General features: G+C 39.9%; 1 protein-coding gene across 1 annotated transcript in view; it reads right to left on the reverse strand.

Moving 5' to 3' along the window:
• The window catches only part of SNTG2 (syntrophin gamma 2), a gene marked incomplete at both ends in the record, with an annotated part of 268,909 nt that overhangs the window by 84,614 nt on the left and 165,164 nt on the right, over positions 1-19,131 (reverse strand). The window contains 2 exons of the mRNA XM_083356584.1: positions 5,410-5,537; positions 17,892-17,983. Coding sequence (XP_083212710.1) covers positions 5,410-5,537; positions 17,892-17,983 — 220 coding nt within the window. The remainder of the gene's footprint in view (positions 1-5,409; positions 5,538-17,891; positions 17,984-19,131) is intronic.

The following is a 19,131-nucleotide window of genomic DNA, read 5'->3' on the forward strand; positions in this document are numbered from 1 at the left end:
AAGATGTAGGAAGATTTTGCTGACTGGGGAGGAAGGAGGCCATGAGAGTCCCCAAGCTTAACTTAATTTAGGCTCAAAGCTCTTAGAACGACTGAGAAAGAAGAATGAGGAGGAACCCAGGACTGCTCAATCCTCAGGACTTCAGCTGTGGGGAACTGCTTTTTTATTGAGCAGAAGAGTTAAAATAGCATTTTACAGCCCAATCTTTCACAGTAAGGGAGATGAGGGCAATCATTACTCCAGCATATCAGGTCAAGCAAATGCAAATCAAGGGTAAAAGATAAATAACAGATGGGCTGTGGTTTCTATTTAAATTAAATCCATTTATACAGTGTATATTTTAGGCTGGTACCCCTTAAGGTTTGGCACTCTTGTAAAGTTAGAAGAGTTTTGTTGAATGTTTGAACACTTTGAAGGACCTAATCTATGATGAGTGAATGAAAACTCTTCTAAAATTGGATGACTCTGTAGATTATATGTTTTGAAGGATCAATTATTTTTTTATCTCTCTTGGTCAGGTTCTTATGATCTTATTTACATGTTTATAGCTTTACTTTCCATTTGGAAACATCTGAAAATGTAACAGCAATAGATGAATAATTTAGATCAAGATGCACTTCTTCCTACTCTTCCCAGTACTCTGGGTTCTGGCTCTCATTACTCTGAGGATAAAAAATATATATGAACAGGCATAAAAAATAGTGTTATTTCATGAAAGGATTTGTCATAATAGGGTTGATTTTAATAGATTTTTACAAGACTTTATATTTAGCATAAATATTTACCTCTTGTGACCCTGGATATTCTCCTTTAAAAAATTCATTTCCCCACAAATACTGCACCTGTTTGGTTGAGTATATATCTGGCTTAGAATATTTTACAACCTGAGTTGTAAAATGTATCTTCTTGTATCTTCTGTATGAGATACTAAACCTTTTTCACACCTGCCCAGTGGGCCACACCTGCCCAGTGTACCACGCTCCCCATTCTCCCTGAGGGCACACTGCTGATGCAGCGCTCGCAATTTGCGATAAATAAGTGGGTTTTGGGTTGTGGTTTAGACACTCAGTCTCTAAAAGGTTTGCCATCACTGGTATAGGGTTTCCTGCTTGAGCAGGGGGTTGGACTAGATGATCTCCAAGGTCCCTTCCAACTTGTTGTTGTTGTTGTTGTTGTTGTTGTTGTTGTTGTTATTATTATTATTATTATTATTATTATTATTATTATTATTATTATTATTATTATTATTATTATTATTATTATTATTGTAAAGCCCTAACTGGGCTTATAATCTTATTTCAGGTTTCCTTTGCTTTACAGACCTCAGAAGGTGGTAAATGCAAGGACTTGCCATTTTTTTAAAAAGTTTCATTTTATTAGGGTTTATTAAAAACATAAAATACAATAAAATTTAAAAAAATGCAAAAAGGGAGGAAGAAAATAAATTGGTCATATAGTCACTTTTTATCACTGTCATAACTGAAAGGTGAGTGAACAAGTTGGTCAATAAACGAAGACTGTATGTACTTCCACTGAAGCAAATATAATCAGAATGGGCTAAAATTTGGGGACACAGTAATCCATTTTACAGAAATGACATCAGCTGAGGGTCAGATAACAGGCACAGGAAGCACAGAATTTATGAATAAAAACTGTATTTAAAATGTTAGAAACTAATCATTTTGCCTTCTGCTCTGGCTCCATGTTATTCTATGCAAATGCTAAGCTGATTATGAAAGGAGAACCACATTTCACATTATACACTGCATTTATTGATTTCAGGTCTTCATTGTTTCCAAAGCAAAGCTTTTTCGGCAAATTTTAAAAAATGCTACAATAGACAAATGGCTACTTCTGCTAATGTACAAACTCCATGAGAACTCTAGGATAAAAGTGGCATGCAAGGCCATTGCCCTAAAGAAATTGCAACTGAAAAGCGTTAAGATAGGGATGTATCTTGGCTTCCCTGATGTTCTTTTTGCAAATCAACTCTGTTGTTACCAACATGAGTAATTCAGAGCATCATCCACAAAGTTAATCAATATGCACATTGCAACCTTACTTCTACAGATAATGATGCAATATTCTTAATGCAAATGCCAATTGAATTAATATGAACATTGAGAGCATGAGATATTTACTATTTTGAGGAAGCATACTCAAAAAGAAATAATCATAATTTTTGCAAAGTGATCTAGATATATGCCTACATATTAAATTGTCAAAGAATAAAGCAAGTTAAAATCTTTAAATTCTCAGGTATAGTTTTTGAAAGGTATGGGATGACTATTTATCTTTTGTTCTGTTTTTGTATCCAGGGTTGTTCCATTTCTTTTCTTTGAAAAGAAACAACAATGCAAAGTTGTTGTTAGGTTGGATGGCTTTAGAAATGTGAATTACAAATATATACAGTGTATATTTTGTGTTATACTTTTATACACTTTTGTTATTTTTCTCTCACTTCCTTTTTTATAACCTGAAAATTATGAACTATTGTAAGCCTTCCTTCACAAGAACATTATTTTAACTCACCACCCTGTTCATTTTGATTGTCCTTTTATGCAATTTTCCCATTTTACAATACTGTATTCTTCTTCTTTTAGTTACTATTTCTAGTTTGACAACAGTGTGACTCATGTTAACTTTGGAGTTCCGTTTCAAATTAAATATAAAGTCCCATCACTTCTGATTTATTCCATCTCCTACCATTAAAAATACATTTATTATCTAGGCCTGTACCAATCGAGTTTCAGGCCCGGGTACAGCACGGAGACGGCATTGGTCACGCTGGTGAATGATCTCTGGCGGGCTCGGGACAGGGGCTGCTCCTCTGTCCTAGTCCTTTTAGACCTCTCAGCGGCTTTTGATACCATCGACCATGGTATCCTGCTGCGACGTCTCAGGGGGTTAGGAGTGGGAGGCACAGTTCTCCAGTGGTTCTCCTCCTACCTTCTGGGACGTTCGCAGTTGGTGTTGGCAGGGGGGCAGAGATCGACCTTGAGACCTCTCATTTGTGGAGTTCCTCAGGGATCGGTTCTCTCGCCTCTCCTGTTCAACATCTACATGAAGCCGCTGGGTGAGATCATTTGTGGTTTTGGAGTTGGGTATCATCAATATGCTGATGATACCCAGCTTTTTATTTCGACCCCAGACCACCCCAGTGATGCCCTCGACGTGATGTCCCACTGCCTGGAGGCGGTCCGGGTCTGGATGGGGAGGAACAGGCTTCGACTCAACCCTGACAAGACTGAGTGGCTGTTCGTGCCAGCATCCCGGGAAATTCCGATTATCCCATCTCTGGCCATGGGGGGTGAGCTATTACCCCCCGTAGATAGGGCGCGCAACTTGGGGGTCCTTCTAGATTCACAGCTCTCTTTAGAAGAGCATATTGGAGCTGTGACTAGGGGGGCCTTTGCCCAGGTTCGCCTGGTGCGCCACTTGCGACCCTATCTAGACAGGGATGCCTTACGTACAGTCACTCATGCGCTCGTGACTTCTCATCTAGACTACTGTAATGCTCTCTACATGGGGCTGCCCTTGAAGTCCACTCGGAGACTTCAACTGGTGCAGAATGCAGCCGCGCAAGTTGTGCTGGGGGCTTCCCGATACTCCCATGCTACACCTTTGCTCCGCGAGCTGCATTGGCTGCCGGTTGCTCTCCGGGTGAGGTTCAAGGTGTTAGTGATGACTTACAAAGCTCTACATGGCATGGATCCGGATTACCTACGGCAACACCTGCGGCTGGCGTCAACTTCCCTCCGTCCAGTGTGCTCCCACAGAGAGGGCCTCCTCAGGGTGCCTCCGATCAAGGAATGTCGATTGGTGGCCCCCAGGGGGAGAGCGTTCTCTGTGGGCGCGCCAGACCTTTGGAACCGCTTGCCGGTTGAGCTCCGGATGGCCCCTGACCTTCGCTCCTTCCGGCGTGATCTCAAAACCTTTCTTTTTGAACAAGCTGGCCTGGTCTGATGGGTTGGGGTTGGGTTTTATAATCGGTTTTAACTTTTAATATGTATTAATTTATTACGGGCATTGTTGTTTAATCACTTTTTAATTTTTGTATCCTGTTTTTTATTATGTATTGCCCTGTTCACCACCCTGAGTCCTTCGGGAGAAGGGCGGTATACAAATTAAATTATTAAATTAAATTATTAAATTAAATTTAGGAATGTTGCTTGAAAAAAATGGTTTCGTGACTCAAAGGGTAGGCAAAAATATCCAATTGGGGTGTGTACATAATTGAAAGACCCAGCTCGCTGGAAAAGATGCTGGAAGGAAAGAGAAGATGACCACCAGCAGCACGGTTGGACATAGTTACAGTGATGATGGGTACACCATTATAAGACCTGAAAGAGCAGGTTAGGGAGAGAGCAAGCAAAATCTTCCTATGTGGTTACAAAAAACTGACACCAACTTGATGCATATTAACAAATGTGTATGAAAGAGAGGGGGGGAGGGAGGGAGGGAGGGGGAGGGGGGAGAAAGAGAGACAGAGACAGAGAGAGAAGATTATTTTCCTTCAGAAGATAACCAGGCTGAGGAATCTGGGACTTCGGATGCTAAGCCAAGCCAGCTGGAAAACCTGAGGAAGATTCCATTGTTCCTGATTCTGATGTCAAAGATTTGAACCAGGAAATAAAGACAAGACTTCCTGGGGTGGGGCAGAGCAGAACTGGTAAAGAACCACAGTATAGCAAGCAAAGCGTGCAAGACTTTTGATGAGAGCTGAGGTTTGATCCTCTCTCCCTTCCTATTTAAAATCTACACGAGGATGCTAAAATGCACAATCCGGGGGTCCTCTTGGACTCACAGTACCTACTGAAAGAGCAGGTGGCAGTCATGATTTTCAGGTTGTATGCCAGTGTAGCAGTCGTTCCTGAACTGAGAGGCCTTGTTCACTGTCATTCATGCCCTTGTGACCTGCTTGGATTTCTACAATTAATGGGATACATTTCCAATGAGAGTATGTAGAAGTGAACCTTCAAGCTGGGAAAGTTCTAATTTATGCTAACCAATTTCTATCAATTCTCATCCCGTCTTCCGAGATAGTCATTTGTTCTTCCAAAATATTTCAGTTCCATTGGTGTAATCTTTATAACAGAAATCTTTATAACATTTTGTATCTCAATAGATCACTACATTAAACGAACAAAAATGCCCATAGTTTGTATAGAAGCAATTTATTTCCTTGATCTTTTCCACATATGATGCCTAAACAAACTAGCCATTTTTTCATATAATGAATAAAGCCCAATTATTTCTTTATATGCTTAATAGGATACTATTGATGCTCATTCCACATCTTCTGAGAAAGCCTAAATCTTGTTAAAACACTTACAAAGATCCACTATCTCCAAATAAAAAACAGATACAGGTTAGGTAGTTTAACCTTTTCACTTTCATATTACAAACCTTAATTTATTTGTTCCAGCTTTATACCTCGAAATTCGAGCCATTGATAAAGGAACTGATAAGGTATCCAGCCAACGCTTCTCATATTTTGGTTCATTAGCTGTGGGTGAAGAAGGTGATGATGGTGCCTGACCAGAATAAATAGAAAATAACAGTAAGTACAGACCATATTATCTAAAAAACACAAATATTTTTATGTGGATAGGCTATTTTTCTAGGGTGAATATAACACAAGTTTTGAAAATTTAGATTGCATAGAAGAACTAACAATTTCTTTGACCATGAAATATTGGTGGGTCATTTCTCTCTATTCAATGTACAATAGTGCAGTTATTATTATTATTTTTGTTAAATACATAAACCTCACACCCAATTGGAACATTGGGTTTATTGATAGCATTTTCTTCTCAACATCTTATTTTCTTCATTAGCATGACAATGTTTTTTTTTATTTAATTCCATTTATATCCCGCCCTTCTCCGAAGACTCAGGGCGGCTTACAAACTTAGCAGTAGCCTTCATTCTATGTATATGACTGCTTATTAGGGCTTTCACACACACCCCCAAGCGGCATTATTACAAAGTCAGCTTAATTGCCCCCAACAATCTGGGTCCTCATTTTACCTACCTCGGAAGGATGGAAGGCTGAGTCAACCTTGAGCCTGGTGGGATGCGAACCTGCACTAATTGCAGGCAGCTGGTGTTACTTAAGGAGGCATTAGCCCACTGCTCCACCAATATAGAAAAAGCAAGTTGCAAAATTTCAACTTGCTTTTTCTATATTTGAAACAATGGAAAGAAAATGTGCATAGCATATCTTGATGTAGCTGATCGTGAAAACGTTAAGCAGATTCAAGTTTGGTTAGTGGCTGGTTGGAGACCTGGAAATCCCAGGGCTGTAGTCTAGATTGGGGAGTTGAAAAAAAGAAGAGAACAATGGCAAACTGTGTCCATGTTTTTGCCAACAAAATAACATAGATATACCCAGGTAAATATTACTATTACTTGACATAGGCATGACTTTATTCTCTCTCTTGCGCTACACACACACACACACATACATACATATATACATACATACATATATAAGGTAAAGGTAAAGGTTCCCCCGCAGATGTGTGCTAGTCGTTTCCAACTCTAGGGGCCGGTGCTCATCTCCATTTCAAAGCCGAAGAGCCAGCGCTTGTCTGAGTACGTCTCCGTGGTCATGTGACCGGCATGACTAGACACCAAAGGCGCACAGAACGCTGTTACCTTCCCACCGTAGTGGTCCCTATTTTTCTACTTGCATTTTTACGTCCTTTCGAACTGCTAGGTTGGCAGAAGCTGGGACGAGTAACAGGTGCTCACTCTGTTACGCGGCACTCGACCCGTCAAACTGCCGACCTTCTGATCGACAAGCTCAGTGTCCTAACCCACTGAGCCACCGCGTCCCTACACACACACACACACACACACACACACACACACACACTAAGACCTGCTTCATTTCCTGCATGATAACTGAATGTGTATATTTCGGAAAACTTGCAGAAAAGAATGATTCAATGAATGATTCCTGTTTTTTAAGTGTTCTCTCTCATGACATGGAAATGAATATATTTCTTTTATAACTGAGAGAAATCTGTGCTCTGCTCTTTTTTTCCCCTTGAAGCTATAAAGGATTGCAAGGATATTTTTTTTAAAAAACAGCCATCTAAGAAGTTTTCTCTTATTAGTTCTCTCTTATTAGTTGATTCTTCTTGTTGCAGAATCAACAAGGTATGCAGTAAAAACAAGAAATAATTTTCGCTAGGGATATTCAAAGGCCTAAAGAGAAAAAACTAAAAGACCAGCTTTGGCTCAGTTTCATAAATGCACTACATGAAAAACACTACCTTAATAATTAGTCATACCTATATTAAAATTACAGGATTGAGTTGCAGTCTTTCATTACAGAACATGTAAAATTTAGGTATGTCAGATAAGATCTTTGAAGTTTCAAGCAAAGCTATGATAGATTATAATAGTGCACAATTATGACTCACTGGGTCTGGGAAATAACATCTTTAATAGGATGCAGAGAAAAATAATATCCTTAGATGAACAAAATCCTGGTTTATCCACCATCAAGCCTCTTTCTTCTGAAACAGATCAGTACTCAGTTTCCAACTTTCTCTTTTTCTTTGTTGTACTAAGTCTCCTTTCACATTTGTGTTACCCAGCATTGCCCTGTTTACACTTTGAAATATTCCTTTAGAACTCCAATACCATACACCATATTTGTACTATTCTCCCCACTGCTATAATTATTTACTTTAGACCCCTACTTTCCAAAATGCTATCAATACAACGTATTAGTACCTTGTACAAAATTAATTGTATTAATCTAATCTTCTTCTATTCTTTGACTACAACCATAAATCTTAAACATTATTTAATAGTGCTTATGTCAACTCTGCAACAAATCTGGCTGCAGCCATTTTTATCATTCTAGGTGGATAAAGAGGGGGAGGGGGAATGAGGTATTTTTGCTAGTCTAAACATGAGTACATCCAATAAACATGTTCTTTGAGGAAATCTTGTACCTCGGAGTTCTAATTTACTTGGTTCCATCAGTCGGAACCTTGACAGCTTACAGTATGCTCTTTGATTCCAACCTTGTTCATGTTCTGTCACTCCCCTCTTATATAAATGGAAAGAGCAACTTTCTACGATGCATTTCGACTCTAAGCCAAAGGCCTATATGTACACTCCACATATAAACATCTGTCTCAGATATATCAAGATACGTGATGCCATCCTAAATAAACCACTTAGAGCGAGGATAAGACATTCAGGTAATTCTTGAGCAATGGCAGACCATTTAACGACCGTTCAAAATAACGTCTGACACCCCAAAACCTGTTTCAAAGTTATGACACTCCTGCGCTCCTGCGGTCATTCACACTTATGACAGACCCTGGGGATGCTGCAGTGCTCTTCCCTGCTTGTCTTCTCCCCACAATCCCCTGCAGCATTTGGGCCTTTCCCCCCCATGCTTTCTAGGACCCCTGCTTTCTGCACCTATCAGCTGGCCCCAAGCAGAAGGCTGCAAAGCTCTACCTCTCTAAGCTTTGGGAAGCTGGCCTTCACATACAAGGCAGATTCACAACCGGCTTCCCCAAACCTTTCCCCGTGCTTAATCACCTCCCTCCTCCCCAGCCACATTTCTTCAATAAAAAAACAAAAAAAGCTAAGAAGGAAGAACTTGTTGATCTCCTCCATCCCGGTCCCAATTAGGTGCTAAAGCTAAATTTGCCCTCTGACCTCCAACTGATATCCCTTTTAAAAACCTTACCTTGACTCCAGGCAGAAGAGAAAAGGAACTAAGCAAGCAAGGAGAGAAAATCTTTCCGCAGTTTTCCCCCCATGAAGTAAAGAGAGAGAAAAAAAATCCCTAAAAGTTGGGCCAGAAAATGGAGGACGCTAGGTTTTCACAAGCTTTAGATCCGCATTGCTACCTGTAGAGTCCAGTTAGGATTTAAAGGTTATACTGTAGACTGCCCTCTACAGACAATCAAACCCACAGAAAAAGCCTACAAAGTCCTCATGTCCTACATTTTCTGGCTCAACTTTTAGTAATTACTTATTTTTTAACTTCAGGTCAGGGAAAAAAGCTGCAGAAATATTTTCTCTCCTTGCTCGCTTGTTCCTCTAGTCTTCAGCCTAGAGTCATGGTAAGGTTTTTTAAAGGGACATTGGTTGAAGAGCAGAGGGAGAATTTAGTTTTAGCACCTAATTGGGGTTGGGGGGAGGGAATTTCTACAAGGTTTTTTTAGCAATAGCAATAGCACTTAGACTTATATACCGCTTCATAGTGCTTTACAGCTGTCTCTAAGCAGTTTACAAAGTCAGTGTTTTGCCCCCAACAATCTGAGTCCTCAGAAGGATGAACTGGTGAGAATCGAATTGCCGAACTGCAGGCAGCCGGCAGTCAGCAGAAGTAGCCTGCAGTACTGCATTCTAACCACTGTGCCACCACCATTTTAACTGTAGCAGTGTGGATGGCGGTGGGGGGGGGGAAGAGATTAAGCAAGGGAAAGGTTTTGGGCAGCTGGTCATGAAGCTGCCTTTTATGCAAGGGCCGGCTTCTCAAAACCTAGAAAGTCAGGAAAACTTTGCAGCCTCCCGCTTGCCAGCTGATTGGAACAGAAAATTAGGGTAGGGATTGCTGGCAAAACAATCAGCTGTGCCAAGGCTGGCTTGCAAGATATCCAAAGGGTGGGAAGCATGTCTTCTCTCTTGGTGGGGAAGCCTGAGGCAGGTGGGCTAGTGCTTGCATTAGGCCTGCCAGAAACTCCCCACTTAATGACCCTTACCAATTCACTAGGGCAGGGGTGTCAAACTCACTACGTCACGTGACGTGATATATTGTGACTTTTTTGCCATTGCCGGCAATGGGGTGGGTGTGGTTTCACTATGACGCATCCGGCCTGTGGGCCAGCAGTTCAACACCCCTGCACTAAGGTGACAGCAATGGCTGGTCTTTACTTGAGGCAGTTTCATGTAATATTATTTTGACTTATGGCCCTAATGGGCAGGCTTCATTATGGTCGTAAATGGAAGACTACCTTATAGTCTGTGATCAAACAGTTAAAACTACACTTTTCCACTGGTAATTACTAGACCCTGGCAACATAACCTCACAGTAAGTAGAAGAATCATATAATATTTGCTGCTTTTTCATTACAAACTAATTTACATATGTGAGGCAGTGCTTCACTTGGTCTAACTGTTGAGGTAATTTTGCACCTCATACTGTGTTCAGTAGACAATGCCACTTCGCTATATAAATGCCCTTCCCCCACTGAATAGATGAAATCACAGGTTGGATGATCTTGGTGGGGGCTCTCCATTTATTATGCCCCTGTCATGGACCGATCATTACCTCCTGCGGCTGGTCTTCCGTTTTGCCACCCCCCGCCGTGGGGATGCGGAACCAACTAGATGGTACCGCCCCAGGCGCTTAATGGACCCTGATGGGTTCCAGGCAGCGCTGGGATCCCCACCTGCCTCCGTCGCTCACAACTCGGCGGATGCCTTAGTGGAAGCCTGGGAAAGGGCAGACACTGAGGCACTTGACCGAGTTGTACCCTTGCGGCCCCTTGCGGCAGATCCCAACGAGCTCCATGGTTCTCCGCGGAGCTCCGGGAGATGAAGCGTCGGAAACGGGGCCTAGAGAGCTGTTGGAGGTCCAGCCGATCCGAATTTGACCGGTTGTGGCTAAGAACCTATATTAGGTCTTATCTCGCAGCGATGAGGGCGGCGAGGTGTAATTACTTCTCTGCCCTCATCGCGTCCGCAGATAATCGCCCGGCCGCCCTGTTTAGGGTGACTCGCTCCCTCCTTAATCAGGAGGTGAGGGAGGATCCCTTGCAGGGTCGTGCCGAGGAGTTTGGTCAACATCTGTCGGATAAAATCGCTCGGATTCGGACCGGTTTGGACTCCAGCTGGGCAGAGTCTGACGATCAGGACACGGGCGGTCTTGTCAATGTTATCTGGGAGGAGTTTGATTCTGTGACCCCTGATGAAGTGGACAGGATTATGGGGAGGTTGAGCTCCACCACATGTTTATTGGACCCGTGCCCTTCTTGGCTGGTTTATGCAGCTAGGGAGAGGACACGAGGCTGGTTCCAGGCAGTTATATCTGCTTCTTTGAGTGAGGGTAATTTCCCCGCCATCTTGAAGGAGGCGGTGGTGAGACCTCTCCTCAAGAAGCCTGCCTTGGACCCAGCTGTGTTGAACAACTTTCGTCCAGTCTCCAACCTTCGCTTTCTTGCGAAGGTTGTTGAGAGTGTGGTGGCACATCAGCTCCCTCTGGTCCTGGATGAAGCGGATTATTTGGACCCGTACCAATCGGGTTTCAGGCCTGGGTACAGCACGGAGACGGCATTGGTCGCTCTGGTGAATCTCTGGAGGGCCCGGGATAGGGGATATTCCTCTGTCCTAGTCCTATTAGACCTCTCGGCGGCTTTCGATACCATCGACCATGGTATCCTGCTGCGGCGTCTCAGGGGATTGGGAGTGGGAGGCACGGTTCTTCGGTGGTTCTCCTCCTATCTCCTGGGACGTTCGCAGTCGGTGTTGGCAGGGGGGCAGAGGTCGACCCCTAGGTCTCTCGTTTGTGGAGTTCCTCAGGGGTCGGTCCTCTCGCCTCTCCTGTTCAACATCTACATGAAACCGCTGGGTGAGATCATTCGTGGTTTTGGAGTTGGGTATCATCAATATGCCGATGATACCCAACTTTTCATTTCGACCCCAAAACACCCCAGTGATGCCCTTGCCGTGATGTCCCGTTGCCTGGAGGCGGTTCGGGTCTGGATGGGGAGGAACAGACTTCAGCTCAACCCTGACAAGACTGAGTGGCTGTGCATTCCGGCATCCCGGGACATTCAAAATGTGCCATCGCTTTCTATGGGGGGTGAGTTTTTACCCCCCGTGGATAGGGCCCGCAACTTGGGAGTCCTCCTAGATTCACGGCTTACCTTATAAGACCACATAGTAGCCGTGACTAGGGGGGCTTTCGCTCAGGTTCGCCTGGTGCATCAGTTGCGGCCCTATCTGGACCAGGATGCCCTGTGTACGGTCACTCATGCGCTCGTGACCTCTCGTCTTGACTATTGCAATGCTCTCTACATGGGGCTTCCCTTGAAGACCACTCGGAGGCTCCAACTGGTGCAGAATGCGGCCGCGAGAGTTGTCTTGGGAGTTTCCCGGTACTCCCATGTTACACCTTTGCTCCGCGAGCTGCATTGGTTACCAGTTGTCTTCCGGGTGAGGTTCAAGGTCTTGGTGATGGTTTTTAAGTCCTTACATGGCATGGGTCCGGAATACCTCGGGGACCACCTGCTGCCAGCGTCGACTCCCCTCCGCCCTGTGCGTTCCCACAGAGAGGGCCTCCTCAGGGTGCCTCCGGTCAGAGAATGCCGGCTGGTGGCCCCCAGGGGGAGGGCCTTCTCTGTGGGCACCCCGGCTTTGTGGAATCAACTGCCGGTTGAGCTCCGGATGGCACCGGATCTCCGCTCCTTCCGGCGCGGGTTAAAGACCCATTTATTCGAACAAGCTGGCCTGGCCTGATGGGGAGTTAGGGTTTTAATGTTTGTATATTTTGATTGTTTTAATTTGGGCAATAATTTAATCCTTTTTTAACTTTTGTACTTTTGTATTTTTATTCATATGCCCTGTTCACCGCCCTGAGTCCTTCGGGAGAAGGGCGGTAGAAAAATTCAATAAACCTAAACCTAAACCTACCAATTTTTTACACACCCCACAGAGAGACAGGGGGGGGAATGAATTGTTTTCTAGCAGGGGAAATAATAATATTTTGGTTAGAATATGGGAAAAGAGAAGCCATATGCCCCAAATTGGAATATCACTCTGTTGCCTCCAGCATGCGATAGAATAGGATTTGGAGCCTGGACATTGTATTAGTGGATGCATTAAGAAGGGATGATCAAGGCACCAAGTTTTGATTTCACTGTTTTGGGGGTTTTATTATTGTTGTGAGCCACCCAGAGTTGTGGTATATAAGACAGGTGGCCATACACATGCATTGACTAAAGAAATAAAATAAACAAACATAACAATATTTGAGATGCCTTTATTATAAAAATTAAATATTAAAAAATGGATGACTAAAAAAACACACACTTGTCATCCCTTCAACTTAAAAAATTCTATCAAGGCAATTAGTAGAATAATCAAGTGTATATTCCTATTGTAAACTTCCAAATGTTAATTTATCCAACTGTTAGTAAGCGTGGAGCTTTCTGTTCTTTCGCCCCACAGAACTGAACCACTTGGTACGGAGGCCCATTTAAGATGCTTTAATATCAGCGATGCCATTATAATTTTTGGCTTCATATATGGAAGGATTACATGGGAAAAAATCCCTATCATTTTCATTGCCATTTACAAGGTTGGACGAATATATTTTAATGTTATTGTTATTCTGAAATTTTAATATTCGGAATGATTGATCTGTGGCAAGTTTTTCTTCCCACTCATTGTTGGTTTAGTTTTAAATGAACTCTACAGGTAGTCCTCGAGTTACGAATATAATGGAGCCTGGCCATTCCATTTCTAACTTGAAATCTTGTGGGAGTGAATCGTGAACCAACAGCACACTAGAGGCGGTGCCATAGAAAATCCTGTCAAATGTAAAGATGCCAAAGGAGTACTCCTAGTGAAGCTCATAGAGTGTGGTTCAACCTTCAGTTCAGAAGTCTACTGTGAAATGTTATGAAAACTCAGATGAGACATACATAACAAGCATCAGGGCATGCTGACTTCCGGTGTGGTGTTGGTTCATGATAATGCTCACCCACACATCGCTAGATGCACCCAAGAATTTTTTATTGTTGTTGCTTTATTGATTTTTTAAAACATAAGTCACATAATAATTGGTTAACAGTGTGTTTGCTAGGTTTATATTTATAAAGAGAAATCATTAACAATTGGTTTCTATAATTCATATTCCACATATTCAAACAAATGTTTCTCTTTTCAATATTCTCTCTGGTAGGTCCCATCATCTATATTCTTAATATTCACTTTAATATTTTCCAGATGCACCCAAGAATTTTTGAAGCAATTCTATTGGGATATTTTTGCTCACACTCCCCACCCCCATAGCCCAGATTTGGCACCCAGGGACTACTACTAAGCAATTTCAAACCTTATAAGGCATTATGACAAGTGCCTCAATCTGAATGTCAAAAAGTAATGTAATATTGTATTTTTCTAATGTGTATAATAAAAGTTCTGTATCTGCAAGTCTCTATCATTGATAACCAAACGGAGGCTTATTTCTGAATTGGCCTTGTATGTTCTTTGTATAATTTTAAAATTCCTTGGTTCCACTGATTTTCCTACGAGCTATTTAATTATTTATTCCAGTCAACAGGCTTGAAAGGTAAAATATTTGCAGAGGTATATCATCTAAATGTACAAACATTTCATTCAAATATTACAACTTCAGTACTGTAGATATAAACCATATACAATATTACTGACTGTTCTTGATAGTATCTTTAAGTAACAGCATTATTACTGATTATGCAATAACTGTTTTGTAGTACTATAAAATAATTTCCATCATACTGACTGACTTTTGGAAATATATCCTGCCAATTTCTTGTGAGTAAATATCTAATTGCAACATTGCACTGAATATTGGGCTGATATAGTAGGTGGCTTTCTAGATTGTCTGTATTGAATTGTGCACTTAATTTGGTGGATCCTAACAAATAAAATGGAGAATTTAATATTATGTTAATTTAGCTGGAGACCAAAAGCCTTATTATATGTAAAAAATATCCTGAGGTATGCTTTCCTTTATTTTCATTCATTTCAAATATTATACTTAATTTAAAGAAAAGGTTAAATCATCATATTGCTTGTAACATAAATATCCTAAACTGTAATTAATAGTGATAAAATATTGGTAGAATATTCACTTATTTATACTCATTGTTCTAAGATGTCTAAATAACAATATTAAGAATCTAAGTATTTTACATGTTGTATTGAAATAATCTACTATATTAAAACAGAAGATAGAATAATAGATGGTCTGTATGACTAGATTTAATAATATGTTAAAAGTTTTAACTATTTCTATATTAATACTTTATAGCTATATCTTTAGTTTCTTCATATATCACTTCTTTAAATCACTACTTTAATATTGTTTTTTGATTACATTAGCAATATTATATTTTTGGTTGTACTTCATCATGTCTTCTAGTTTTTATACTTTACCAAAAAATAAATGTTAAAAAATACTAAACTGTGTCTGATGATCAAACTATATTAAACATTAACTAAAAGTATTTATTATTTACTATTTTAAATTAGTACAGTAAAGTAATCTGAAAATCATTTAGCAGATTTCTCCCTGCTGTAGGAAAGCAATAACTGAGCTGCATGCAGTATTTTTCTCAACCAAATTTTTGAAGTTCAGGATTATTTAATTAAATATCCATTTTTTTTAAATTTCAAAATACAAAAACCCTGTCTGATGTAATAAATACCAGTGTCGTACCTGAAACTCTTGAAATGTGGGGTTAAGTGATTGCTTTGCTTTTACCTTCTATTTTTGAAGTAGAATGTTTCTGTCGTGTTTCTAAAATAATTTTCTATTTTTCTCTTACTTTTGCTAGGTCTTTAGAAACTCACAATTTTTCTAGATATATGCAGGTTTAAAGCATTTTTCTGGTAATCTGTATTGTTCTTTATGAATTTTATTTCACAGATGCATGTTTTGAATAAAAAACACAATATATAGAGAAATATGAAAAGAGGTGAATAATTCCATTCTAGTAAGTTTCATATTTTTTTAAAAAGGCAGATTAAAAAACAACCACACATCCACTTTCTTATAAACATAATATAGATCAAGAAAAACTAAGTCTTAAGTCCATGCCTTGTATTAATATTCTACAAGTACCACAGCAGTGCAGGAGATGGTATGATGATTCTTTGAAAACGCCAGAGTGAGAATGAGAATAGGAAATAAAATATCCTACCAGCATTAAGAACATTTCTTAATCATCTCATCCATCTATCGGGATCACAGTTTAATCTGGTAAATGAAAATTTGTGTATTTATGCTTTCAACAAATCAACTAAAAAGGTAGTATTTTCTTCTTCAGCATTTGAATCAAGGCTTCTGTTCTTGAAGAAATATTCAATTTTCCCTGGATGGAACCTTTTTGTATCTAAAAAAAGAATACCTTATGACTTTTTGTATGTTGAGATGAAATACAAAGTCTTTTGTTGGCATTCCTGTCCCTTGGCACCACATAGCCCACCTACGGTATAAGGCATCTTGTGTGAAGTGGTGTAGCACATCAGAAGATTCAACTTCAGAGAAGTAAAAGAGAATGGCTTTTTTCAAATAACCACCATGCTTTTGCTCTCTTCCATTTTCTTCAGTTTTGCTCCAAATCTCTCTAGTCCCATCCAGGGAAAATAGAAATACGTACAAAGTGAACAGCCATTTTTCTCCATAGGCTGAGCTGTGACATGAGATAAACAGAGGCATCTGTCTGTACAGTCTGATGGTCTTCATTGCACTTGGCTTTGTATGTACTGCCCGAACAAATATTCTCTTTCTGCTTTGCAGCTCAATGCAATGATAAAGTCTGTTTACAGTATGTTACGATTTAAATTAGTGAAGCACATTTTGAAAGGACTGCAAACACATTACATTAGAATGCTTCATCACAACATACATGTGCAGGTGGTACTTGTTTAGTGCCTGCCTCAGAGAGCAACTATTTGAAAATATAATCATAATTAATTGTAATAAATGGTGTAAAAATTCATTTTTTGATCAATGCTTGCATTTATCGCCAAATGTCTGCATCTGAAACATACAATGGAATGAGAGAATGCTGGCATTGCTGAACAAGAGATTATCTGTCTGTCTGTCTGTCTGTCTGTCTGTCTGTCTGTCTGTCTGTCTATCTATCTATCTATCTATCTACCTACCTACCTACCTACCTAATTTATAGAGCCACTGACTTCACAAAACAAGTGACTCTGGGCAGCTTTTATGTAAATTAGGCAGCAGCAACCAGCGATCTTTTTAGTGTCTATCTTTCTTTTCCATGTGGTTTGTGTAGGAACCATTTGTGGTTGCTAAATGAGGACTAAAGACAATGTATCTAGCGTAAAGCAGCATGTCCCAATTTAGTAACTTGCTGCACTGAGTTCAACTCATAAAAATAAAATGATCCAAAGATAAAACTAGCCTGGATAAGATAGAGGAGATTTCTAAGGGTCTGTATTTTGCTGATTATCCCATCTTTTCAGTAAACTCATCCTTTCTCACTGAACATCCTAGTCATCATTCCCGCCCCCCCCCTTAAGATTCATATCCTAGAAACAGTCCCAAAACATTGATGTAAATGAAAATGGGTGCAAGCAATATGATGATGATATCTCACTCCAAATATTTTGTACTACCTTTGGCAAGAGTTTATCATTTATTTTAAACAACAACAAAATACCCTCTCATAATGTACACTCACTAACAGATTTGCGGCCACTGCTGGCTCTGCTACTGCTATACCAAGCTATTTTTTAGACACACCATACTTACTACCTTTCTGTATCATAAGCTAAGCCGGTTATAGACAGTAAAATTCAAGTTGTTTCATTTTGTTTAGGAAGCAGATCGACAAAGTAGAGTCATCTTTGAGTCCAGCTCAAGTTTGGGTGACTTAGATCGACACATTTAGGCAATTTTCTAGGCAAGTTACAGAACAGATTTGCCACTGCCTTCTTATTGTTGTTGTTTTACTTCCCAATTTAGACTACAACATATTTCTATCCACATATTTCTATCCACATATTTACCAGGCCTGATCTTACTTAGCTTTCTAGATAGGGCAAAGTCAGTTATGTGCCACCATCATAGCTATTATTAATAATAATAATATTAATTTACTTACTGTATTTGTTGAGTTTCCATTTAAATGTAAACCACTGTCAAAGAGAGGAGAAGAAGCACGACTACTGTGATCACTCGAAGGTCCAGGGGAACCTGAAATGGGGTATTTTAAAAAGAAGTATTTTCTTCTAAGTTTGAGCTTATCAGAGAACAATTACCATAGGTTGATTTAGGAAAGAAAATCCAATGCATGTAAACAACTTGATTTCTTTATATAAGCAAACAAAAAAAAAACATGATTTAATTAAGTTATGTCTTAAGGCAAAGACAAAAAGTTGGTGTTGAAGTCGAGGAATCAGAGTTTGAAATCATGTTTAATAGTATACATTCCTTTTACTATAGAACTCCAATTTTAAGATCAGCCTATGGAAACATGCCAAATACCTGTACTTCGTCTTAATTTCTATACTACTGGTCCAGAAATTAAATCCATAAAGAGTGATTGGACTATGGCAACATTTTTTATCTCATCAGGTTAAGAGGAGACCCAACAACACTTTAAAAGTAAATGAAATAACGCAACCCTGACAAAGACCAAGATTGATTCTTCATCATTCCATAGGCCAGAACAAGAAATAATAAGTTTAAATTATAGCAAAACAGATTTTAGTGGAATGTTAGGCAAACTTCATAATGATAAGACTAGTTTGGCAATCAGTTAACAAGGGGAAGAAGGAACTCTCATTTACCGGATATACTCGTGCCAAGATTGAAGAAGATGATTTAATTTGGATTTCTGCATGGGGCAAGCAATTAGATTTGCTACCCTAAATGGACACTTCCACCTCTATGGGTATATTTTTTATTTATTTATTTCTGTCCTCTGTCATTTTAAAGACAGAAGCTGGTGCAACCATTCAGGAAGAAATAAGTATTCCGTTTTATAGTCTTTTGCTCTTAAAAGTCAATTCTACACAGGGACTTCTTATGGCATTATTGCATGTCAGCAAATATATTATCAAAAAAGCAATTGTTTTTCTTTGTTTCTACACGTTCTTTTCATTTGCTACTGATTCATTTTTCTTTATCTTTAATATTTTTTTTAATTTATTTTGCCAAATAAACAATCATGAACCATCCTAAAGTCTCAGCAAATGTAGCAAGATAGTGGTTCAAACTCAGTATGGAGCTTGTGGCTAAAAAGGCAATAATCAGCACTTCAACAGAATATCCCATCTACTGCAGGCCTCCAATTTTAATACTAAAGTTATTGGACAAATTACAACTGGAATACTGGAAGT

The sequence above is a fragment of the Vipera ursinii genome, assembly GCF_947247035.1.
Source record: "Vipera ursinii genome assembly, chromosome: 1".
Lineage (NCBI taxonomy): Eukaryota > Metazoa > Chordata > Lepidosauria > Squamata > Viperidae > Vipera > Vipera ursinii.